The sequence below is a fragment of the Fusarium fujikuroi genome, chromosome FFUJ_chr02 (assembly GCF_900079805.1).
Source record: "Fusarium fujikuroi IMI 58289 draft genome, chromosome FFUJ_chr02".
Lineage (NCBI taxonomy): Eukaryota > Fungi > Ascomycota > Sordariomycetes > Hypocreales > Nectriaceae > Fusarium > Fusarium fujikuroi.
Window position 1 is genome coordinate 1,037,963 of NC_036623.1, and position 24,751 is coordinate 1,062,713.

The window sequence follows — 24,751 nt, forward strand, 5'->3', positions numbered from 1 at the left end:
TTTGCTTTTTCCTGGTCTATATGGAATCAGGGGTTCTCTTTTGATGACTTGACGTCCACTCCTTATACCCAGTCATGTAACGAAAAGCTGAGACCAAAAAAAACGAAGAATACCCCTGGTTGCCGGTTGAGATGAAATTTTTGGGACACGATGGATGTTGGGAGAGAAAGATACCACTGTGAACGAAAACAATATCAATAGTCTGTCTTCAGACTTATACACGGAGTCAAAGTTGGGTTTGTTTTGGAAGTCGTGTGGTTGTCATGAGCTTTCATGCCATGGAACCAACCATATGGCACATGAATCACACGCTGCGCCTGGGAGCCTTCGAGAACGGAGGAGGTACAGAGAAAAGCATTCCCAGCATGTGGTCATGAAAAGTTGAGAGCATTGCTACTGTCTAGGCAAACCGAGATTGAGAAATGGCAATGCAATGATACCTGCGGTTCGGCCGCGATTGCTCGATTCACGAATTTTGTTACATGATGTTGGCCATTATGTGAAGTCCTCAAGTGTGTATATCATCATGCAAACATGATCCTGTGGACCAGAATCAACACCGTCGCTCATATAAAGTGAACTGTTTACGTCCAAACCCCCAAAGTATGTATGTACTTCGGACTAGGCAGAGTCGTCGTTGTCGGTAGCAGGGATTTGTTTACAGATATTTCTGAATCCTGGCAACTTGTGTAAGTGCTCTATGTTATATCTTTCTTCTTTGACTTCAGGTCACTCGGTTCAGTAATTTCTCTGGGGGCTGTCCAGGCAGAAACATGCATTGCAAGTTCTTGTGACTCCATGCAATAAGATTCACACATATTTGTCTCTTGCTTCAATATGCCAATACCAACCCTCGCATTTGCCGATAAGAGCGCTCTGAATCTAGGCCAGTAGAATACCCTCAGACCCTTGCTTCAGGTGACAATGAGGGGTTTCGATAAAGTTGATACAAGAGCTAGTCTTCCAAGCTTGTTAATAAGATTATCTGTTAATCATCCCAAATAGCTGCCTTTGCCTTCTCAACATCAGCCTGTCGTTTCTTTTCCTCCTCTTTCTCCTGTTCTCTCCTTTTCTTCTCTTGCTCGCGAACACTCCTCTGGTACGCCCTTTGCTCCTCCGTCTGCTTTGGTGCCTTGAGGCCTAGTCCAGCAGCGATCATACGGCGAGCCACGGCATCTGTCTTCTCAGGCCGCTTATCCGGGTCTGCTCCAGCGCGATGGCCGGGACTTCCTGAAGATGACTCCCATGGTAGGCCACCGACGGGAGACATGGGCGTTGGGGGAGGCGGCGCAGGCGTCGTGGCAGGAGTTGGCTTGTTTGACTCTGGCTGGGCTTCAGGCTCTGCATCAGAGCCGGAGTCGGAGTCTGAGTCTTCCCATGAGTCTGCAACGACCTTCTTGGTCTTCTTGGCCTTTTTGGCAGCTGGTTTCTTGGACAACACTGAAGGCTCGTCCTTTGTGTCGATTGACAGATTCTTGAGCGAGCTTGAAACGTCCTGATCTTGTGACATGGCTGAGACCAATGAACTGAATATGTCTCAACGTGAAGAGAGGAAGCTTTCCAAGGTTTGAGAGCAGGGTATAGGGTTTCTCCTGGAGAAGATTGTATGGGGTGGAATGGATGAAAGCTTATAGAACTTCAGGCTTCAACTCATGAACAAAGAAATACAGTTGGGGAAGGAAGGGTTGTTAGTCGTTGCCAAGTTTGGTTGCGGAGAAGTATAGGGTAGTCTCGACTGTCAATCAACTTATATCTGTTCATGACCTACAGTAAAAGTCGTGTTGTGTATGTTTGAAAAGGGACATGGTGTTTAAACTGGTGTTAAATTGAACGCCAATTACACCCGATATGACTGTGACGATATGAAAAAATGAACAACTAGTAACATCTGCTACTGTTGCAAGGCTTACCTTTACTTACTGGGTTAGAACGCTACACGCCGTGTCAAGGCACTCATTGCGTTTAATTAAGAATAAGTAGATAGCCCAATTTGGTTATAATGCTCCAGTCGATCTCTTTAAGATTCTATCCAGCATAGAACTCTAAACATACATAATTGAGCTGGTATGCTGGGTAATGAATGGTATTACTACAGCTCCTAGTTCTTGACTTGCTTGCTAGTTGCCTGTCTATGACAGCATGATCTTATGATGACAGATATAACAAGTCATGACGATCAAATCGATGCGAAACCATATTGATCTGATCAAACAGATAGATAGATAGATAGATAGATAGATAGATAGATGTATTAACCAAATCATAAGAATTAGAAAGACTTATAGAAGTCGAGAAGGCTCTGGGCTGAGGCACGAGGCACGCGAGCAACGGTAGTTGTATCGCAATCTGATAAACGGCCGGCGCAACAGCCGATAGCGGGGTCTCATTGGTCAGTGGCTGACTAAACTGAACTACCTCTAGCGCGGAACGTCTTGGAATCGAAATTTTGGATGATGTAGTAAAGTCCGAGTTCGCGATTATTAAGTCGCCTCCACCAAAACCAACCAAAACCAAAAGCGAGGGTCAAGCCAAGCGGTGATGCGGACAATTGCGGCCTGCTGCTAGTCTAGTTGTATTATCCTTGTCAACTGCTTATGATAGACCATTTCTTCTCCTTTTTACACTTTATTCTTCTTCTTTAATTCTTCATTGTATCAACTAGTCGAATCGAGTCGAGTCTAGTCTACCCTAGTCTACAGCTGCCCATCGCGGGGAGCTTCTACCTGTCGTCTCTCAACCCCTCGGATCCTAGCTCTAGCTCCGTGTTCGCTACAATCGAATCGCAGCGGCATCAACGATCATGATTCCCCGATCACGCCTCTCGGGCCGCCTCATTCTTGAGCGCTCTCTCGTCCGCGCATCACGAGTATCTTCCGAAGCAACCGCTGCACGATGGGCTTCTGCTCCCGCCTACTGCAACCATCACATCTGCGGTCGTCGGCTTCCCGCCATTCAACCACGGTTAGTCGCCGCTGCCTTTTCCACATCTGCCCGAGTCACCAAAGAGAAGGACAGCAACGACAAGGGCTTCTTCGAGTCTGCGATAGAGCCATTGACGGAGCCCTTATCTGACGAGGAGGCCAAGGCGAATATCGAGAACAAGCGCAGGGAAGCCGACAGCCCCCTACTGGCCGAGTCGAGGAATCCAGGCCCCGATTCACCTGGCTCTGGAAAGAACGATAGCGCTGGGCAATCGAACGATGGAAAGGCGGGAAGTGCTGCTGGAGGTGCTGGATCTGGATCTGGAGGTGACAACTCAGGTGGTGACGGAGGTCGTCGCGGTAGAAAGCCCTCTGCCGAGAAAGCTCTCCAGAAGCCTGTCGTCCCTGAAGTCTACCCCCAAGTCCTAGCAATCCCGATTGCTCGAAGACCACTCTTCCCTGGCTTCTACAAGGCTATTACCATCAAGGACCCCGAGGTGGCGAATGCAATCACCGAGTCGATTAAGCGTGGTCAGCCATACGTTGGTGCATTCTTGTTCAAGGACGAGAACGAGGATGAGGATGTGATCAGGAACCCCGAGGACGTCTACGATGTCGGTGTTTTCGCCCAGATTACAAGTGCTTTCCCCATCCACGGCCAAGAAGGTGCCTTGACTGCCATCCTCTACCCCCATCGCCGTATCAAGTTGTCCAGTCTACTACCCCCTGGTGGCCAAGATACTACTAAGAAGACTGATGCTAAGGCTGAGCCCACACCCGAACCGATTCCCCAGAAGCCCGCAGAGGAAGAGGCTACTCCCGAGAAGAAGGGAGATGTCGTTGCCAGCTTCGAGGAGAGCGCTGTCGAGAAGAAGCCTGACCAGACAGCCGAAAAGTATGAGCCAACATCATTCCTCAAGAGATACCCCGTCAGTCTGGTCAACGTCGAGAACCTTGTCGATGAGCCATACGATCCCAAGAGCCCTGTCATTCGCGCCGTCACCAACGAAATTGTCAACGTTTTCAAGGAAGTCGCCACAATGAACAATCTCTTCCGAGACCAGATCTCCACTTTCTCTATGAGTCAATCAACCGGAAATGTTACATCGGAACCCGCTAAGCTCGCCGACTTTGCCGCTGCCGTGTCCTCAGGCGAGCAAAAGGAGCTGCAAGAGGTATTGGGCTGCCTCAACGTCGAGGAGAGGATGCAGAAGGCTCTTGTGGTGCTGAAGAAGGAGCTCATGAATGCCCAATTACAGTCCAAGATCAGCAAGGATGTCGAGAACAAGATTAGTAAGAGGCAGCGCGAGTACTGGCTTATGGAGCAGATGAAGGGCATTCGTCGTGAGCTTGGCCTGGAATCCGATGGAAAGGACAAGCTCGTCGAGAAGTTCAAGGAGAAGGCCAACAGCCTTGCCATGCCCGAGGCAGTTCGCAAGGTCTTCGATGAAGAGCTTAACAAGCTTGCTCATCTCGAGACAGCCGCTTCCGAGTTCAACGTCACAAGGAACTACCTAGATTGGCTCACCCAGATTCCCTGGGGCAGGAGGAGTGCCGAGAACTTTGGCATCCCTAATGCAGTCAAGATTCTGGACGAGGACCACCACGGTCTCAAGGACGTCAAGGACCGCATTCTGGAGTTCATCGCTGTCGGCAAGCTTCGAGGCACTGTCGAGGGCAAGATCCTCTGCTTCGTCGGACCTCCTGGTGTGGGTAAGACAAGTATTGGAAAGTCGATTGCCCGAGCTCTTAACCGTGAGTACTACCGGTTTAGTGTCGGTGGTCTCACAGATGTTGCTGAAATCAAGGGTCACCGAAGGACCTATGTTGGTGCGCTTCCTGGCCGTATGATCCAGGCTTTGAAGAAGTGTCAAACCGAGAACCCTCTTATTCTGATCGATGAGATCGACAAGATTGGCCGAGGTTACCAGGGCGATCCCTCTTCTGCTCTGCTGGAGCTGCTCGATCCCGAGCAGAATAGCTCTTTCTTGGATCACTACATGGATGTCCCTGTTGATCTGTCTAAGGTCTTGTTCGTGTGCACTGCCAACATGACTGACACTATTCCTCGACCCCTGCTCGACCGCATGGAGCTGATCACCCTCTCTGGTTACGTTGCCGATGAGAAGATGGCCATCGCCCAACGATATCTTGCCCCCGCTGCCAAGGAGACTGCTGGACTTCAGAACGCTGATGTCAACTTGAGCGAGGAGGCAATTGAGGAGCTCATCAAGTCATACTGCCGTGAGTCTGGTGTGCGAAACCTTAAGAAGCAGATCGAGAAGGTCTACCGAAAGTCCGCCCTCAAGATCGTTCAGGAGCTCGGCGAGGAAGTTTTGCCTGAAGAGGAGGCTCTCACCGAGGAGGGCAAGTCTGCTCTTGAGGAGGCTGAGAAGAAGAGCAAGACCGAGGAGGTTACCGAGGACAAGGAGTCCACCTCTAACGAAACTGGCGCGACCACGGAGAAGCCCCGCAAGCCACTCAACGTCCCTGACTCTGTCCATGTTGTTATCGGCAAGGATAACCTCACCGACTACGTTGGACCTCCTGTCTTCACCTCTGACCGTCTCTACGAGGTCAACCCTCCCGGTGTTTCCATGGGCCTCGCTTGGACACAACTTGGCGGTGCCGCCATGTATATCGAATCCATCCTCCAGGCTCCCCTTCGACCATCTACACGACCTCACCTCGAGATCACCGGTAACCTCAAAAATGTCATGAAGGAATCTACTACCATTGCCTACTCTTTCGCCAAGTCTTTCATGGTTAAGCAGTTCCCTGACAACCACTTCTTCGACAAGGCAAAGATGCATCTGCACGTTCCAGATGGTGCCGTCTCCAAGGATGGTCCTTCAGCTGGTATCACAATGGCTACTTCACTCCTTTCTCTTGCTCTCGATGCCCCCGTTGATCCTACAGTTGCCATGACTGGGGAGATCACACTCACTGGAAAGGTACTACGCATTGGTGGTCTTCGTGAGAAGACTGTTGCTGCTCGACGAGCTGGCTGCAAGACTATCATCTTCCCCAAGGACAACATGTCTGACTGGCTAGAGCTACCCGAGGTATGTTTCCCCATCTTATCCGGTATCCAATTTCCGATTACTAACGAATACTTCTAGAACATCAAGGAGGGTCTTGAAGGTCATGCTGTGGCCTGGTACCCTGAGGTCTTTGACCTTGTCTTCCCAAACGTCGATAAGGAGAAGGCCAACACATGCAAGATCTGCGAGTGGAAGGCTCAGCAGAAGAAGAACGACTCTGAGTCTGCTGAAGAGGAGGACTAAAATACCGAACGAGGCATCGATGCATTCTAGCCTTGCAGCTATCATCTAGCACCAACTGAAAGAAGGTTGATGTTATGAACGCTGCAGGGCCTGATTTGAAGGGCGTTTGGGCATGGGCGAGAAATTTAGATGAACGATATAAAGACTCCTACTCTTGTTATTCCCAAAATGAGGAAATTGTACTATTAGAAGCATGCATTAGTGGTTTGTTTGGGGTGTCACAAGGCAGCGTGTAGTTGACGCCTTCATGTATAATTGTATATATAGGAAAGCGACGTCATTCTACTTTACTACCCAGCTCGGGCGTATGATGTTATGATCACAAGGTGCTGCCCGAGCCAATGACACTGATCGTTATATCACAGACATATTAAGGATCTGTCCCTAAACTTAGTAAGTGTTTACGATGCCAGCCACAATGCGTAATGGCTGGTGTGGAAGAACACTGCTTTGGTAAAGTTCGAGGCCTGCGAGGTGGTGACAACCTTGAAGCATGGAGTATGCCAGGAATTTTGGTAGGACCTTTTGTCACAGGTCTGAAATTGTCTCTGGGTCAATGGATCGACAAGGTCCATAGCATTTTCAACCTCATTGACGCAGTAGATATCCGGATGCCACCAGATGGTTCCCCAGAATGATGATCCTGGTTTGTACCTTAGCTAGGCCAAGGCTCTGGGAGATCTCATCTTGTCTGTGGCGCGGGATCTGTGGAGCCAGGCACGGGACGAGCCTAGCCGAGGGAAAGTTTGATAACGACAATGGATTGTGATCTGAAGTCGTATATCGCCTTCTTGTCATGTCGCATCTTTTGACACGATCTCATGAGACTGTTGAGTCCTGTGAAGCTTCATGTTAATCAATCGAACGAGCTAAACATGCCGGTATAGCCATCGCATAAGAATTTGATTGACACCCAACCGAAGCCTATAAGACGTCTGGAAGCCCGTTCGTACATACGGGCTAGTGGTGTGTTGCGGCCCCATTGCTTGCATGGCGAACCGACAACCTGTCAAGTGCAGGTAGCCTCACTTGAGCGTTGTTCTAGCGGGCCGTTCTTGTGCTGCACTCATGCCTGACCCCACGCGAGGCTCTTATGGGATCTTGCCTGGTGGATCGGGCCTCAGACTCGGCCGCAGGACAGTTTCCTGTGAAGCTGAAAGCTCCTGGAGTGCTTGTGTGACGTGACCAGTTCGAAAATTGAGACGAGAGGGAAGAAGACGAGCGAATTGAACCAACTAAGGTGTCGGCAAGCTTAGGTATTTCCTCATTGAGGGAGGTGCTTGAGGGTGTGCGCGAATTGGATAAAATCGAGCCCGTCATAGTAAAGTCGCATTGGGCACTGGCACCTATTTGCTCCTGATTTGGAGATATTGCATATCACATCTCCATTGGTGAGAGAAGACTGTGACGTTTGACTGGGATCCGGTAGAAGACCAGAAGCGAATTTTGATACGACAATGGCATATGAATTGTCTCGTACCATGATGCATGCCATTGCCAACTCCTCTGGATCTGAGCATTGCTTTCTATGCGTAAGCCTCAGACTTTGCATTTGCATTGGCATGTTGCTTAATGCATGGAGTCCAGTGCCTCGAGCTCGCTATTTTCCGAATATGCGACATAAGATCTTGGCATTTCGAGTGCCGGGCTACCACGAGCTAGCCATTGATTAAATTCGCCCTGCTCTGACCAACTTTGAGGACCTGCCGAGGACACCATGAAACCAGACAGTGAACAGAAGGTTGAACAAGGCGGTCAGCAAAGCTGAGATTACCTGGCTTAGACGGCGCCGTCGCTTGCGTATGCAGTTGGACTGGAGTCTACAGGACATCTAGATCATCCGTCTTATGGTTCGAGTCTTGGGGTCAGCAGCTCAGAATGACACGCACCTACATGAGTGCAATATTCGGCAAGATACACGTGCCTTGCCTGAGTGACTTCACACTTTAATTTTTTCCCCATAGGAAGGTGGCTTGCTTGTGGGTTATTGTCAAGGATGCGGCATAACCCATGAGTGAAGCTGTCATGATCTCTATCTTGAGCAGACCACGTTGATTGCCGAGTGTTGAGGGAGAGTGATGTCATTAGGTGAGACAATGATGCTTTCTGGTGATTCTGTGAGAATGGAAGTTGGTGTTTTGATATTAATGATGCTATCTGATACGCCTGCCTACAGTGCCATTGTGTCTACCCTGCTTCGTTTTGGGGAGTTGCCTATCTGCACAGTAATCGGGGTTTCCTATTCGTGAATTCATGCTCGTACCTTCCGTTGACTGAACTTGGGTCTTTCCTCTCTCCCGACTTCTTTTCTTTCTGGCAAGGGAAGGTTTCAAAGAGCACTTGCCTGTTCCTTTCCCTGTCAGTCATGTTCTCGTGATACAGATTGGCATGCTAAATCACACCAACTCAAAGAACCGTGCACTCTTACACCTTCACATCCATCACCAAGATAAAACGACGGCGGCTATTTTCGATATCCGTTCGCAGCTCTTTATGCCTGACCAGAATCTTTCTCCGTGCCTAATGATGCATCACCGCCTTCCCCTGCGCTCAAAGAGACGCAAACTCGTGTTTAGCGTCGACAGAATGGGACGAGACAAGGGCGTCTGAAAGGGGCCAGCTCATCGATGGTTCCCCACCGCAAGCCGTCCAGCGTCACCGTCTCTCTTGAAAGTATGACCCTGCAGCAGCAGACGCACGCAGCAAGACCAGGCCACAGCTTGCTTGCCATGGTCGAAATCGCTCGCCTAGCAGGGTCCTTTGGGTGGCTTCAAAGAATGAAGGTTCCGGCATGGTGGGATGAATGGACCACAGTCGCGACACTCACGCCTAAAACCATGCACAACTGTCGTCAAGTCAAGCAACGACCCCTGACGCTCTTCGGCAAGTCTGGGGCAAAGTACAACCACAGCCCTGCGCTGACATCTGGGCCTAGGCCTAGGCTTGGGTTTAGTTAGGCTTGGGCAGTGGTGGCTTTGCAGCGAAGTGAGCAGTCGCACACATGCCTCGCATTGCAATTCATGGCATCCAGCCCCTTCGTAGGGCGGTCCAGCTACAGCGTCATCACGAATCCCACGTCTTTAGTGTGGCTCAGGCTGCTAGAGAGGCCCAAAATAATCAAAGCCTAAACGTCAGAAGCCCAGCGCCTCCGCCGCCCGCTCCGCCCGTCCCCCCGTGTCCGTCCCGCCGCGACTAAGAGCCACTATCCACTCAGCCCACACACACTCTCTTGTCCAGTCACAATCCATATCCACCATTATTGCCGTTGGCTGCCCGTTTTAGGCTTTGGACCTCATCTTTACCATTGATATTAGCAGGGCGTTCATCGCAGCTCCATTTCCAATGACATTCTGATGCCTCAGGTCTTTTTTGGATATATCTCACCCGAAAAGTCTTACCCATTTCATCACGATAATATCGTTTTTTTCTTCTGAAAGCTCCTGATGCACTGATATTTATTGCGCCTCCGGCTTCGTTCCCCGCGACTTCGACCGCTTGTTCAAGACCCGCTCTTCACCGACCGTTGCATTATTATCCCAACCTCCTCGGGCGATATTACCGACCACAGCAACGTTTTTTCTTTGCTTTCTCTTGAATGAGTCAGGCAAACATTTCCTTTATCCTGTTACTCACTTCAAAAAACCTCTTTTTCAATTGATAAGTTGGTTGTGTTTGTGTGGTTACTCGGTGGACTTTCACTCCATTGCCATTTCGCTGGCTTGCATATTCTACCTATTTTTGCTATTATATACGTTTTCTACCTGCACGGCTGGTATTTATCCATATGCATCTCCAGATTTTGTTTTTATAACAGGCAAAAGTTGTGAAACGATACAGGGCGTGGTGTATGCTGTATCACAGGTATCGACTTGCAATTGCGTTTTCGCCACTAAGCAATCGCCAAATCATTAAGTGTTCAGCCATTTCAACGTGGCTAACTACTGATATTGATTCTTATTGTGCCTGAACACAGCAGTACGCAGCAGGTCGCAGTGCCGCGGCCATGGCTCAGGCCGGCGTAATAGCGTCCGAGCCACAGCAAACGCTTCGTTCACAAACAACTGCATTGTCCGGTACTCAGGGATTCTTTCGAAAGCTCTTTGGTAGACAGAGTGGCAGTAATACGCCATGTAAACCTACCGAGCAGCCAAAGAGCCCTCAGCATGAGGCCGACTCGGCTGACCTTGACAAAGGCGGGCTGATTCGCCGAATGTCTCGAAGGGTTGTGCCTGGACTACCTCGGGCGCAGACATTCAAACGCCAAGTATCGGAAAGGAGGACTAACCTCTCGCCTATTGAGCCAACTCCAGATGAAAGACGAGCTGTGTCTATGGACCGACGCTCTTACAGACCACGATCACCGTCAGCCTCACAGCCCGCGACCAACCCTCGTGTCAGCGCCCCAAGCTTTCTCGGCTCCCCTCAGGACGAAATACCCCGATTTGTCCCCTCTCTATCCGTTAATGATGTTACGGATGAGTCGCCTAGGGAACCTACTGACGGAATACTGCATCCGGATGAGGAGATGACTCTTGCGGACGAGTGTCCAGCACAAGACACCTTGTCTACTGCAGACACTCGTTCGATAACAGCATCCCAGTACGACGCTATAATCCACGAAGAGCTCGAGAAGACATGGATACTGAATCTCAGTATGCACTTCAGAGACCGGTCAAAGAGGGAAAAGTTTTTTGTTACGTATCGCGAGCGTGATCACCTTTGGCGGCGTGTAACGATCTCGCTTGATTATCGAGATGCGCCACCAAACTCCCTGGAAATGGATCTGATCAACACGCATTACCAACGAGAGAAGAGTGCAAAAATTTATGAGGCGATCAGGGAAAGCTTGAGGGACATCCAATTTTATGACACTGTAACAAATTTGAAGCTTCAAACAACAGATGGAAGGCTTCATGTGCACGTAGTTGAAGATGGCAATGTCGGTATTTGCGATAGACTTACTGAGACCAAGCTAATGACATACAGGAAATTATACAATATCCCACTGTTGCCCAAATAAAGCATTTGGGTTGTCGCCGCATTCGAGAAAGAGACATCACTTTTGAATCCCACATGTCAGGATTTGTTTATAAAGTCAATGTTAACGGCCATACGCTCATCAAAAAGGAGATTCCAAGTCCTGACACCATAGACGAATTTCTGTATGAAATCAATGCCCTCAATGCTTTAATATCCTCGCGCAATGTCATTCACTTCTACGGTGTGGTTGTGGATGATCAAGATCAGAATGTCAAAGGTCTTCTTATTAACTATGCGGACCAAGGAGCTCTCATCGACGTCATCTATGAGCATTGCAAAGATGGCGACTATGATCTTCCTTGGGCGACGAGAGAAAGATGGGCCCGGCAGATCGTGGAAGGGCTGTCCGACATCCACGAGTCAGGGTTTGTGCAAGGAGACTTCACACTGTCGAACATCGTTATAGATGGTTATGGCGACGCGAAGATCATCGACATCAACAGAAGGGGGTGTCCAGTAGGCTGGGAGCCCCCGGAAGCAACACCTCTCATTGAGAGTAACCAGCGCATCACCATGTACATCGGCGTCAAATCAGATCTATACCAACTTGGAATGGTGTTGTGGGCCTTGGCAACGCAGGAGGATGAGCCAGAAGCGCAGGGTCGACCGCTGATACTTGGCCCCGAAGTAAATATCCCGGACTGGTATCGACAAATGGCAGAAGTCTGTCTGAGCAATGACCCGCGCATGCGACTTCAGGCGTCTGCTCTGTTGGAGATGTTCCCTCGGCAAAGGGAAAGCGAAGAGACTGGACAACTGAACCCCCCTGAATCGATAGTTGATGAAGGCTACACCTTGCATCAATATCTTGTTGACGGATATCATCCAGAAAACCTTCCACAAATCAGAACGGTCGAACCCCCTAACGACTGGTCTTACGTGAATCAACCCGATGCGGAAACAAGCCCTGTCAGATATGAACCATATTACTACACGCGCGGACGCTCTCCCCCGAGCCCATTGCCGAGTAATTGTGACGAATATAATTCGCCCCGCGGCCTATACGACATTGCTGCCTGGGCAGCTAATCGGAATATACCTTCATCTTACAGTGATGTGGGACCTGAAGGAAAACCACTTGACGAAACGCCTACAGCCAACAAGTCAGTACTCATCGACTCGGATGCACTCACGGCTCCCGACTCGGCTTTGGAGAGGCACGAGACCCCAGCTACTTCGACTTCAACTCCGAGCCCAACCCGAGGCGTGGGTTTAGGGGATGATTTGCATGTCATTCCCATTGCGAAGGATGACGAGGTTCATGCAGGCCAAGGAGAATTCGCGAGCAGCGGCAATGAGGATAATGTAGGAATGACGTACAACGAATCAGCACCCGGCTCAATACAGTCGGGGAATATCACTCCTGGAGACAACGGCACAGTGATACGGGATGGCGCGCAAGGCACCAGGAGGATGCGTCGGGAGAAAAGGGGAACGGAGGAAAAAGACTTTTATCAGCAGAAAAAGGAGAAGATGCTGGAGGTGAAGAAACAAAAGAGGCGCAAGCCTTGTATCGGGAAACGGGAAACACATTGGAGGGACTATCCAAGAAAAACGACAGCCAAGAGACTCAAATGCTTCGGGAAGGGGGCAAGACAGAGGATCATCAGACGACGTCTGCAAACCAGAGGGACGTCTCTGAGGAGCCAAACACAAAAGCAGAACTGGATGCGGAACAAAACGCAGCAGAAAAGCAAGGGTCCACAGTACCTGGAACCAATCGAGTTACAATGAAGAAAGAGATGATAGCAGGGGAAGCAGACAACCGAGAGAATGGAAAGGCGAACCAAGGGGGTATCGAAGGCACTGAATCTGTACCGTGGGGTCAGATCTCACACTTATTGACTCACGACGAACCGACGAAAGAAGAGAATATGACTGACGACGTGTCCAAGGGCGCCAACTGTCCGTCCGGACTCTAATGAATGTCTATGAACGACATGGTTTGATGAACGTTGAGTTTGAATTCGTTTGTACTGACTATGCTATACTTTACTATGTTTATTTCATATGTTTCTTTTAGCGGGATATAGGCAGGCATTTTGCATAATAGGGCGCAAATATAAATACTGTTGATCGAAATCTATGCTCAGCTCTGGTACAATTACCTTCCTGCGTATGCGTAGCACGATAATCGCTTTCTGATTTAGCTTTTCTCTGCATATCTTTTCTCTACTAATCTTATCTCTCAACTTCATTTTCTTACAACTCTACAGTTCTTTATTGATACGAGAATTCAAATCGACTTACATTCTTCCACGAAGAGACTCTCTCCGACTGGGGCAGAGCCAACACCAAGAAGAAACCGGAGATCCTTGACTTCTGGAATGCTTGCTCTGCAAGCGGCGCCTTGACAAGTACCGATTTCTTTGATCTCGACTTCGTTTTTCTCCGCCTGCTACGTAGGGCTAGGAACGAGAAAAAGGGTTAAAGTGAAGATCTAGTTCACCTCGGTGTTGGAAGTGGCAGCGGCCTCACATACAGTGCTTCACTTTTGCTGCAACCTAGGCACCTGGAGCGTTGTTACCGAAGCTGAAGCAGCACCTAACGCGTAATCGGTATCGCGAGGAAGTTCAGCTAGCTTGCTACTATTTTCGCGGTCACAGATAGTGGCTTCAAATGCAGTGACTGTGCATTTTCGCTCGCCGAAGTCACCTGTTACATCCTGCCTTGTCATGGAAATCGCCCAAGATCTCCAGACAATCGTAATATCCGGCATAATCAATTACCTATGAGCCTGCTCGTTTGTATCAGTGCTTCTCAGACAACCTGGCCTTAGACCAGAAGTTTACAACATAGTAAGAGGAACAGTTTCGTACAACCGACATTTGAGAGATGAACCGCAAAGTCCGCGCAGCCATTCCTGATTACCAGAGTAAAACTAACGTTAAGAAACCCCAAGCTTCAAGCTTACCAACACGAGTCTGAGGATAGTATCCTCTAAATAAGATGACTGAAGAGGATAGAAGACTAAGTTCTAACTTCTTGTCCTTAAGTTTAGGATCGCATCCTCTAAATCTTTACATGAGATATACATACTTCTGCCTTGTGCGGCAATACTGAGGATCTCATTAATCGACGCTGCCTCGTAGTATCTATCGCAAAGACGACCAGGCGGGTTACCGGAAGAGATCGATACTGCAGTTACTGGAATAGCTTGCATCAAGGCAGCACCTGACAAGCTACTATCAGATTTACAGTCGGAGGATGAGAGACAAGTATTGTCATGTCCTCCTGGATGAACACCGCCCAGAACTACAAGACCCTAACTGGTTAGCCCTAGTATCGCATAACAAACGAAGTCACTTTCAATTGGCAGTGATATATGGACGCTGCAATCAAGGCTGATGGCCATGAACCAAGACCACTTGTCATGAGCTATCAGACATCTTGTACTAATGTTTAGGAGTCTTTGACGTAAATTTGACGAGGATTTAATTACCAGAGGGCTTATGATAATCGTGACGGAGGAAAATTAAGGTATATGGCAAGTATGTGTGTTATTTTGCATGGTTCTAGAATTGTTCTAGAATCCATCAACAAATTTGACGTTTAACATCACGTGAGATGATCTGGGATGACTGTCGGGGTCGAGAAGTGAAATCTTTTCTGCCTGAATTTTGATTGATGATGACGGAGGAATAAGGCCAACATTGAACTGCAACTTTTGGATTTGGAGGCGAATGTGGAGCCGCTTAAGCTTGGCGAATCCCGATCTTTGTGTTTCTGTTGGGGAAACTGGGGAGAACGAACCAGGGGTGTTAAAGATACGTACCATCCCTGCTCAGAGCAGCCCGCTTCCATTGAGCTCGGGAGAACGGGACTGACTCTGAATGGAATCGACAATCCCATTCCACTCGGACTCGGAGCACGGTAAAAGAGTAGCCGAGAGAGTCTAGAAAACCGAGACCCCTCAAAGGGACAAGTCATGTCAGTAAACAGCGAAATGGGCCGAGGTATCGTTCGATCTGGGGGAACAGAGGTTGTATTGGCCTGAAGTTCGCGATACATAGGGCTGATATGTTGAAGGCTATCATCTTTGCTGTTATTTGCATTGGGATTCAACAATTGACAATAATCACAATCTGATGAATCTCGGAATGAGAATCATATGACGTTCTCAATTAGACGCCTGTAGCTCAAGCACATGGCATGATAACTCGGGAGTTGGCGGACGTTGCAGTTTATGATATCAAAATGGGAGGTGAGGTCGGCCAAGGATCCCTATCAAGATTTGAGGGTATCGACTCGAAGCATGCACTGTACAGTGAGAACTGTTCATTGACTGGCACTGGCTGATGCTAGATCTTTGAGATAAGCGTGTGCGTGTGTGTGTGTCTACGTCAAAGCAGACGGGAATGAGCCTCGGCATGCCCGGTTTTCAAACGGTGCTCAACCAGAATTGAAGTGATTTACCAACATATCGACAGCTCAATTGGGATCAATTCGCCACTTCGATTGTCAATGCAACATAATTTCGTGTGCCTGTCTTGGCCTGTCTCCTGTATCGCTCTGTTTGTGATACTGTCCAACCTCAGCATCAGCATCATCATCAAGGTCTAAAAGCCCGTCTACCAACAAAACGTCTTGGATATAGATGACCTCCAATAGATCGGGGCTTTTTCAAACATGCCATGCGAGATCCCACAATCGACTTCGGCAAATAGCATCGCCTCTTACCAAATCAGTGGAGATGTGGACTCAGCATTTTTCTCTCTGATTTTTCTTCTTCTTGAGGCTTGACTTAGATCCAGTCTCACTCACAGTCTACAGTCTCGAAGCTCAGGCGGCTCCGGGTTTTTCGTGTGGGCTCCCCTGCATGGAAGACATGCACTTCACTGGCGCGTTGCCTCTTGCAGGGCTAGATGTAGATGTGCCGTCCCTTGAAATAGAAGTACCCTCATGCCCAAAAATGGCTGGTGAGGTACTTCGTCATTGGCAGGGATACCCAAACGGTACCCGGGCGCCCAGCCGAGCCCCACACTTGATTGGAGCCGCCAAAAAGTTGTTGGGGAAGCAAAAAAGGTTGAGGGAAGGAGCGATCAGGTCGACGTCGACCTTTCGTCCCAGCTACAAGACCCAGTATCTGTCCGAGCAGACGTCGCCCAGTTGATCTTTGTATTTGCGGAGAAAGACCGACACAATTTCAACACAATGAAGCGCCTACATGCTAACGATCCCTATCGTGGGCTGATTACTGGCATCATTCCTTCGTCCAAGTGACAGGGCATAAGGAAGATCTCGGTAATTCGAGATGCAGAGCGGGGACTTAGGTAGATAAGATGTATGTACATCGTAAGTTGTTGGAGGCATGGTCATCTGAATTACAGTGCTTGCCAAAGGTTGATGTGAATCATGAAGACTACAGCAGCAACAGTGTTATTATGTAGTTGGTTGTGATAGGTTCCATCAGGGTTGACTTCTACAAGACAATGGCACAACCAATTGTTATCAGTTTCAGCCAATTGAAACGTCAACCTGCTCAACTACCTCCAACAAGTCCTGCAACTCGCTTAACCCAAGATCAAAACTCCTGATAATGGTCGAATCGATAAATTATCCGTATCAGTCAGCGAATGGTTCAGTGCCTACTGCACTGTACAGTACAGAACAAAGTCCCTGAATTCATGATGTATAAGCGCCTCCATTGATCAAGAGGGTTAGGTTGCCGGGAAGCGACGGGAGCTGCTGTTGCCTTTTCTTGGTCCGCCCGCCCCAATGGATTTTTCCCCCTTTGATGGGGAGACGGCAGGCGTGTGTGACATAATACGCCAAAGATTCAACCTCACTCACAGCTTCGATACAACCACCAGATAGCATAAGCCTGTCTAAATGGATAGCAGCATTCCATTTGCTTCATCCTCATCAATCTTCACAAGCAAGACCATCTCAGATCGCCGAGGTTCGAAGCATCATGACGACTTATATACGATTGCAAAGGCCTATCAGTCAGACGTCAACAGAATACAAGCTTGCCCCAACTTTGTCTTGAGGTTCCCCAACTCAAAAACTGGCACGCAATTCTGGTCGAAAGGAAGAACTTACCTGGCCTCCCATCGTTGTCATTCATCGTCTGATTTGTATCGGCATATGCCATCGTCTTCATTTGCCTCCGCCTCCTCGCTTGAGAAGTCGATTCACACAAACCCCAGCTCTTGATGACCAAAACGGCTTCGTTTTACTTCCCCAACCTTGGATTCGCCGTCACAACAAGGGTTAATTGTCAATCAGAGGTCCCACTTAGGCCCTGTATTTTTCTTTGCCTCCTCACTGAAGGAAGCGCTGTTCGGTGTCTCTGTCGCCGCTGAGAAGGAGGCAGAACAGCCCGGACAAGGCCTGAGACTACGTCTCTCCACTTACAACCCTCCACCTGTCTCACGCCTCCCAAACCCACTACACCCCCCTCCCCAGTCTCTACCGCTTGCTCGTCCTCATCCAATTCAATCGATTCTTTCCTGCGCCCTGCTCCGGCTCGGGTCTGTTCCTGATAGTATAAAGTCCTTTTAGAGCCCTCCGCCCCAACCGGAATTACTTCTCGACCAACCTCCTCCAGTTCCTTTCCCTTCTTATAAACCCTTCACCCTTTGTTTAGGATATTCTTCATCCTAAAAAGGTTCAGTTTTCCCTTCACTTATCCGAGTAACCATCAACTTTGTGGTTCTCTGTGTTGGGTTCCTATATCTTCGAGTCGACGATAGACACTTGCCATCGCCAACCTATAATCGACAACTCGATCGATATGGCGACAGCTACTGCTGCGGGCAAGAATGCCCAGCCATTCCCTGATGGCACCAAGGACTATGTTCCTCTCCGCGCTGGCGGTGCCAAGAAGGATGCCAACAAGGTCCATATTGCCGATACTCCCATGACCTGGAGCAACTGGCCTCAGCACATCAACTGGCTCAACACCACGCTGGTTATCTTCGTTCCCTTGGCCGGATTCATCTCCGCCTACTGGGTTCCTCTCCAGCTCAAGACTGCTCTCTGGGCTGTCTTCTACTATGTTCACACTGGTCTCGGCATCACTGCTGGTAAGTTAACACCCAACGAAGCACTGCTTTCAAAGCCCGGATATCATCGATCAATTACTCACATTACCAGGTTACCATCGACTTTGGTCTCACTCTGCCTACAAGGGCACTACTCCTCTCAAGATTTATCTCGCTGCTGTCGGTGCTGGCGCTGTCCAGGGTTCCATCCGATGGTGGTCATATGGCCATCGTGTCCACCACCGTTATACCGATACCGACAAGGACCCCTACTCCGTCCGCAAGGGCCTCATGTACTCCCACATGGGCTGGATGATCCTCAAGCAGAACCCTAAGCGACAGGGCCGTACCGATATCACCGATCTCAACGAGGACGCCGTCGTTGTCTGGCAGCACAAGAACTACATCAAGTGCGTTCTCTTCATGGCTCTCGGTTTCCCTGCTCTCGTCGCTGGTCTGGGCTGGGGTGACTGGTGGGGTGGACTCGTCTACGCTGGTATCCTCCGTGTTTGCTTCGTTCAACAGGCCACCTTCTGTGTCAACTCTCTTGCCCACTGGCTCGGTGATCAGCCTTTCGATGACCGCAACTCGCCCCGTGACCACGTCATCACTGCTCTCGTCACCCTTGGTGAGGGATACCACAACTTCCACCACGAGTTCCCTTCGGATTACCGTAACGCTATTGAGTGGTGGCAGTACGATCCCACCAAGTGGAGCATCTGGTGCTGGAAGCAGCTTGGTCTTGCTTATGAGCTGAAGGAGTTCCGTGCCAACGAGATTGAGAAGGGCCGTGTCCAGCAGCTCCAGAAGAAGCTTGACCAGAAGCGTGCCACCCTCGACTGGGGTATTCCTCTCGAGCAGCTCCCCGTTGTCGACTGGGACGACTTCGTTGCTCAGGCCAAGGCTGGAAAGGGTCTCGTTGCCATTGCCGGTGTTATCCACGACGTTACCGACTTCATCAAGGACCACCCCGGTGGCAAGGCCCTCATCAACTCCGCCATCGGAAAGGACGCTACCGCCATCTTCAACGGTGGTGTCTACCTCCACTCCAACGCTGCCCACAACCTTCTGTCAACCATGCGTGTTGGTGTCCTCCGCGGTGGCTGCGAAGTTGAGATCTGGAAGCGTGCTCAGTTCGAGAACAAGGATATCACCTACATGAACGACTCTGCCGGTCAGCGCATCATCCGTGCTGGCTCTCAGGTCACCAAGATTGTCCAGCCCGCTGCCAGTGCCGATGCTGCTTAAGCGGTACGATCTTTTTTAATGACGAGCAGAGAAGGAGGGATAATTGATCGATGTGCAATGTGGAGGATACGAAAATCGTCATGCCAGTAGACATGTCGTTGAAAGGGTGTGGGGATACAGTCAGCCACAGATCACATGTCAAAACATGGACTGTAGATGGGCGCCACACCCATCCCTGGAGGATGAGACAAAAGCACAGCACGTTTTTAACGCGAAATCATAAATTCGACTCATGAATGGCGTTGGGGGGTTTCTTTGTGTTTTGAGACTACTTAGCTTTTGACGGCTTTGAACAATACCAAAAGAGAATGGTTAAACATGAAATCAGCGAGTTGCACAACCACCACCACTTGGTTCTTCATCAGATAGTATGACTACTCGGAAATACATTTTTTTTGAATATAACAAATCTTGAATGCATTATGTGAATTCTATCTTGGCATACATACTATGCAATGTGACCTATGTAGTATCACTGCATTATGACGAGTGTGGACTACCTCTATAACAAAAGGATCAGAACCGTTGCTGAGTCCCCGTACACCTTGGTGATTTCTTTGAAATTCTTAAAGCCTATTTAGTGGCTCGAGGTATGCCAAAGGCATAGTATCTATCGGATTTCAAATAAGTTTGCCTATGTTTTACAGAGTATCGTCTTATGTCGTTCTGCCTCATGATAACTCGTGACATGATGCTTGATGCAGACTGTCCACAAGACTAGCCAGGGGCCGGGTGTTCTCTGACTTCATCCGAATGACCTCGGAGCACATTTTCTCAGATATCCTGCCCAATGCTGACGTGTGACCGGCGTCTTTTGCCCTTTGTGGCCATGCAATGCTGCGTTTGACAAGATCCTTAACTCTCTTGACTCGAAGGTGGTGGAACGGGATGTAGCGCAGACAGGGGGCATCTCCAAGAGGTGGACAGCTAGCAGGCTGCCTCAGCAATAAACATCAGCTGGATATCTGTAACGTTGTTTGTCTTGACACTGCGAGCTAAGTCTAGCAGCTGTCAACTGTGACTTCATGGAGCGGCCATTCGTGCTTTCTGTACTGCCAATTCAGAGCTCTTGGCCCATGCCCCATTCGGGGTCTGACGATAACACAGCAGGCGCCCGTCGTCACCTGTGCTGCCCAATATGTGACCATCGTCATCGAAGCCCACACGCCATACAGGGGTACGATGGTTGTCCAGCTTGGATATCTCCTGGAAGTTGTGCTTAACCTGGCCCGGCTGCCCCGACCATTGTCGATCATTGTGAGAGCCTGACTTTGCAAGACTGGCGCTGAGCCCAGAGGCATGGTGCTGATGTTGGTGGTAACTGTGGGATGGTTGTAGCTGAGGCGTGGTAGCTTGTTTCTCCGTTGGTGTCGCAGTTCCGTTTGTTCTTGCTTGTGGTGTCGAGTCTCTGTTTGACATGTGTGGTGCTGACCGAAGGAGATCGGCTGCAGACCACGACTTGCCGTCATCTTCGGAATAGGGTGTCTCGATTCGGAAAACGCGCGCATAACCATCCTGACAAGCTGTCGCAATAACGTCGTAACCTCTAATATTGCCTGCAGCCCATGCGACATCGCGTACCAGACCCCGATGACCCGTTAACTCAACAGCGAGATAGAACTCCTTCTGGGTCTGCTGAACGCCTATAGAAGTCGCAACAATATCCCGCGATCGATATACTTTGACGGTGTCCATTGCAGCCACCACGAGACCTAAGGAATCCGAGGGTACGCCTGCGCGCAGAGCTGTATAACATGGTTCTGGGTTGGGGTCGAAGCGCACACGGAAGGCGAGTTCTTCTCCTCGATTTGGTTTCGGAGCGACACTGAATTCATCGATAGATGCATATTCCGAGAGGTTCTCGGGCTGATCATTTTCGTAAACTGTCAAACGTCCGTCTGTTGCGAGGAGCGCAAGATATGTATGCCTCGTCTCCTCATTATGCTTCATTGAGAATGATCGGTAAGGGGCTTTGTTCGATCGTGTATCAAACGCCGGCTTTCCATTACCAGCTCGTCCAGTACAAAATCGTCGACCAGGCGCAGCAGAAGGATCCTCGGCCCATAACCGGAACCACCCTTCAATACCGAGGGAAGCGATCAAATTAGGGTAAACAGTCGCGGGCAGCCATTGAATCTGCAAAAGTGAGGGAATAAAGTCAGCGCGCGTGTGCGACAGAATGACACAGGAGGCAAGAATACTACGAGACATGGGGGTTTATTGGTAAAAGGGGGCTGCGTTACCTCTATAATCTCGCCGCCATGTGCGGTCCATGTATCGCAAAGGCGCCATGTGCCATCCTTGTGACGGTTAAAGACACGGATCTTGCCATCTACTGAACCAGTCGCGCAGCGGTCACCGTAGGTGTTGAATGCGACGGCTTGGACGAGATCTTTATGGCCGTGTTGGAGGTTGAGGTCGAAGGCTGGTGTTTCTTCGCCGGGTGATGGAGGGATTGAGGCCGTCATTTTGAGGGCGCCTATGCTATTGCAGAAGTTACAGTGACGAGGAGCGGTGAGTTTGTTGTGTCTTGTACTATAACTGAACTCCGATATCGTCGTCTGACGTCTTGAGGTGGTGGTGATGTGTTGTTGACTTGGGACCTGCTGAAGCTCCACAGCGGCTCAAGCTCAGCTCAGCTCGGTACGTACCGCAGCCTGTCAAAATGCAGGTTCCCCGCGTGAGGTGCCTGTGCCTGATCTAAGTCACCCAATCAATATGAGGCATCATGATATGACCAAGATTGCTTTATATGATAGAATATTCAGATTAAATAATTGCCAAATTGGCCTAGTTACTCGTATACAGTGCTGTGATATGACGACTGGTATTATATAGCAGACTACTACGTCCTTGACTGGTTGATATTATCCTTCAAGATGAGCCGCACGCGACACAACAGGTGTAGCTTTGCGCCCTTTAAACAGGAAATGAGGTATAACTGGAGCATATCTACATGATGGGTTGGTAAAGATTATTCTTTGAAACTTGGGAATTCCATTATTTCCTCTCTCAAAGCTTCTTCATGAGACTCAGAAGAAGTAGTCATGATGGCCAAGCTCTTCATGTTCGGCTCTTTTATACACACCGGACTGAGTCTCAGTTTTACAAGAGATAATAGTCTTGGATGTAACCGTTGAACCTTAGTCTTGTTTCCTAGTAAGATACTCCGTACCTTGGCATAAACCCAAAAGATAAATTGTGAAGGTTATCATGAGTGATGTAGATGCAGGGATCTTTGGCTGTTCCACAGCATAAGAGGCCCGCTGATTTGTCCAGGCAAGTTCTCCACATGCAAGTTAGAGCTTCTCAGCCTTGCTAAACTTCAACCCTTCCATCATCAAGACCATCTTGTTTGCTTTGTGATACCTGATATACCCAACATGGCGCATCTTTTGAATCCCCTGGCGACAACATCTCAGATCTACCACAAATCTTCCTTCTCGTCTCTGCCCAAGGATCTCCAAGATACAATCTTTATCACTTCGCAATGCCTCACACAAGCTGCTGGTCAGCTCCTAGAGCTTCCTCAGTCTGTCACTGCACAAGCAAACGTCATTCTGGCGCGATACTGGCTTGTCGACTCTCCAATGGCCAATGAGTTTAGTGTAAAACCAACCCCAAAATACCTCTCTCAACTTTGTCTGACCATATTGAATTGTGCTTCTAGGACACATCTGCTGCCGCCCTCTATCTAGTCGCGAAGATGGGACCTCAACCCCGGTCAGCGCGCGACATATCAAATGTTTATGCCTACCTCTTATCAGAGAGTTCGTTGTTCTTACGGACCCCGAAAAGCCCAAAGAATGACCCCAGGTCGTACTATGTACCTGAAGCAGACTACCATGCCTTTCAGACCCGCATCCTTGCCATTGAAGCTCGCATCCTTTACACCCTCTCCTTCGATACACACGTCTCGCTTCCTCATCCACTTGCAGTCACTTACCTACAGACACTCGAGTTTCTTGCGCAGCCTAAATCTATCATATCTCTACGCACCATTCAATATCTGAATGCAGCCCTTCTCTCACCTCAGATGCTGTATCTTACTCACCAGCCCCATGCGCTAGCTACAGCTGCTATATACAACGCGGCTCGCGATGTTGGTGCGAAGATGCCAGAGTGTGAATGGTGGGAGGTTTTCGATGTCGACAGAGAAGAGCTGGGGTTCCTTGTTGTCGGAATGCGAAGCGTGGAAAACTACCTTCGCAAGATTAAAGAAGATATGCCGGAACTAAGCGTGGGCATGCCTACACGAAAGTTGATAGATATCGAGCTGCAGAGGAGGGGCGTGGAAGGCGGGAATGATACTGCCGAGGTTGATGAAGAGCAACAAGTCATGGATATGATGGACAGCAGATGATCGCGTGCCTCAGTCTTTTTGACTCTGTGCTCGGTATCGAAATCGGTCCTAATGCAGCAACCTGGAAGCAGGCGCCACTGTTTCGCGTGTCGCATGTCAGACAAAACACGGCCAATGAGCTGGTGCATGAAGTTGTGGTTCTGCATATTCCAGGTCGATTTTTGAGAGCATCAGGCCATGATCGTGAGTCTCACTGGCTACAGTCAGCCCGGCTGAACGGAAATGACAATCGATGGCCAAATCAATGGATCAATTGCTACAGTGTGGCATATCAAGAGCTGAATGTGGTATTCAAGAAGCAATTTTCAAAAAGTCTAGAACCAGCCACGAGGCATCAACGAGAGAAGAGGAAATAATGCAGCAAGAAAAAAGACATGTGGGCGACAACAATATCCCATGCATGTGTATGGGTAACACTCTGCCAGCCGGGTTACTGGTAGTTGCGTCTATAATATCAGCTCTACCAAGTCAACATACCTGCATACATACAGAGTGATACTTGGCATCATTTTCTTACATCGTCGTGACCAATTCATGGTTCTAGAATTCATATACAACATACACTATTACGTTTCACCCCGCGATGCACAACCTCAAGCGGCAGAGGCGGTTACCCTCAGACGCACATAGTTAAAATCAACCGCCAATTCATCCACGAAACCTGCTAGAGCTCCATCAAGCAAGCTTCTGCCGTGTTTGTTGGTGACATGCGGTGAGGACAAACTACTAAGAGTGTGGGCCTCTTGTACCCCAATCAGCCTCGAGGGCATCGTGGAGTTGAGTGCGGGGGATTTGAAGAACTAGCGCTGCCCTCCACGACTGGGCGTTGTTGGGAACAGCTCTCAACGTTACAAAAAAGTATCATGAAACTTGGGAATGATGTAAGTCGTAACCGCGTACCGG

General features: G+C 49.3%; 6 protein-coding genes; 4 read left to right on the forward strand and 2 right to left on the reverse strand.

Moving 5' to 3' along the window:
- Positions 1–988: 988 nt before the first annotated feature.
- FFUJ_04965 (uncharacterized protein) lies at positions 989–1,510 on the reverse strand (the record flags this gene model as incomplete). Its single annotated transcript, XM_023571686.1, has 1 exon — positions 989–1,510. The coding sequence occupies one exon, from the start codon at positions 1,508–1,510 to the stop codon at positions 989–991; it is 522 nt and encodes a 173-aa protein (XP_023425949.1).
- Positions 1,511–2,800: 1,290 nt separating this feature from the next.
- On the forward strand, positions 2,801–6,208 carry FFUJ_04964 (probable Lon proteinase, mitochondrial precursor; the record flags this gene model as incomplete). XM_023571687.1 has 2 exons in its annotated part: positions 2,801–5,986; positions 6,044–6,208. The coding sequence occupies 2 exons, from the start codon at positions 2,801–2,803 to the stop codon at positions 6,206–6,208; spliced, it is 3,351 nt and encodes a 1,116-aa protein (XP_023425950.1).
- A 4,003-nt stretch (positions 6,209–10,211) lies between these two features.
- Positions 10,212–13,170, forward strand: FFUJ_04963 (uncharacterized protein; the record flags this gene model as incomplete). XM_023571688.1 has 3 exons in its annotated part: positions 10,212–11,147; positions 11,195–12,730; positions 12,787–13,170. 3 exons carry the CDS (start codon positions 10,212–10,214, stop codon positions 13,168–13,170), a joined length of 2,856 nt encoding a protein of 951 aa, XP_023425951.1.
- Positions 13,171–17,987: 4,817 nt separating this feature from the next.
- Positions 17,988–19,485, forward strand: FFUJ_04962 (probable stearoyl-CoA desaturase; the record flags this gene model as incomplete). XM_023571689.1 has 2 exons in its annotated part: positions 17,988–18,279; positions 18,350–19,485. 2 exons carry the CDS (start codon positions 17,988–17,990, stop codon positions 19,483–19,485), a joined length of 1,428 nt encoding a protein of 475 aa, XP_023425952.1.
- A 1,023-nt stretch (positions 19,486–20,508) lies between these two features.
- FFUJ_04961 (related to nuclear pore protein) lies at positions 20,509–21,953 on the reverse strand (the record flags this gene model as incomplete). XM_023571690.1 has 2 exons in its annotated part: positions 20,509–21,621; positions 21,729–21,953. The coding sequence occupies 2 exons, from the start codon at positions 21,951–21,953 to the stop codon at positions 20,509–20,511; spliced, it is 1,338 nt and encodes a 445-aa protein (XP_023425953.1).
- Positions 21,954–22,868: 915 nt separating this feature from the next.
- On the forward strand, positions 22,869–23,848 carry FFUJ_04960 (related to cyclin; the record flags this gene model as incomplete). XM_023571691.1 has 2 exons in its annotated part: positions 22,869–23,093; positions 23,156–23,848. 2 exons carry the CDS (start codon positions 22,869–22,871, stop codon positions 23,846–23,848), a joined length of 918 nt encoding a protein of 305 aa, XP_023425954.1.
- Positions 23,849–24,751: the final 903 nt, after the last annotated feature.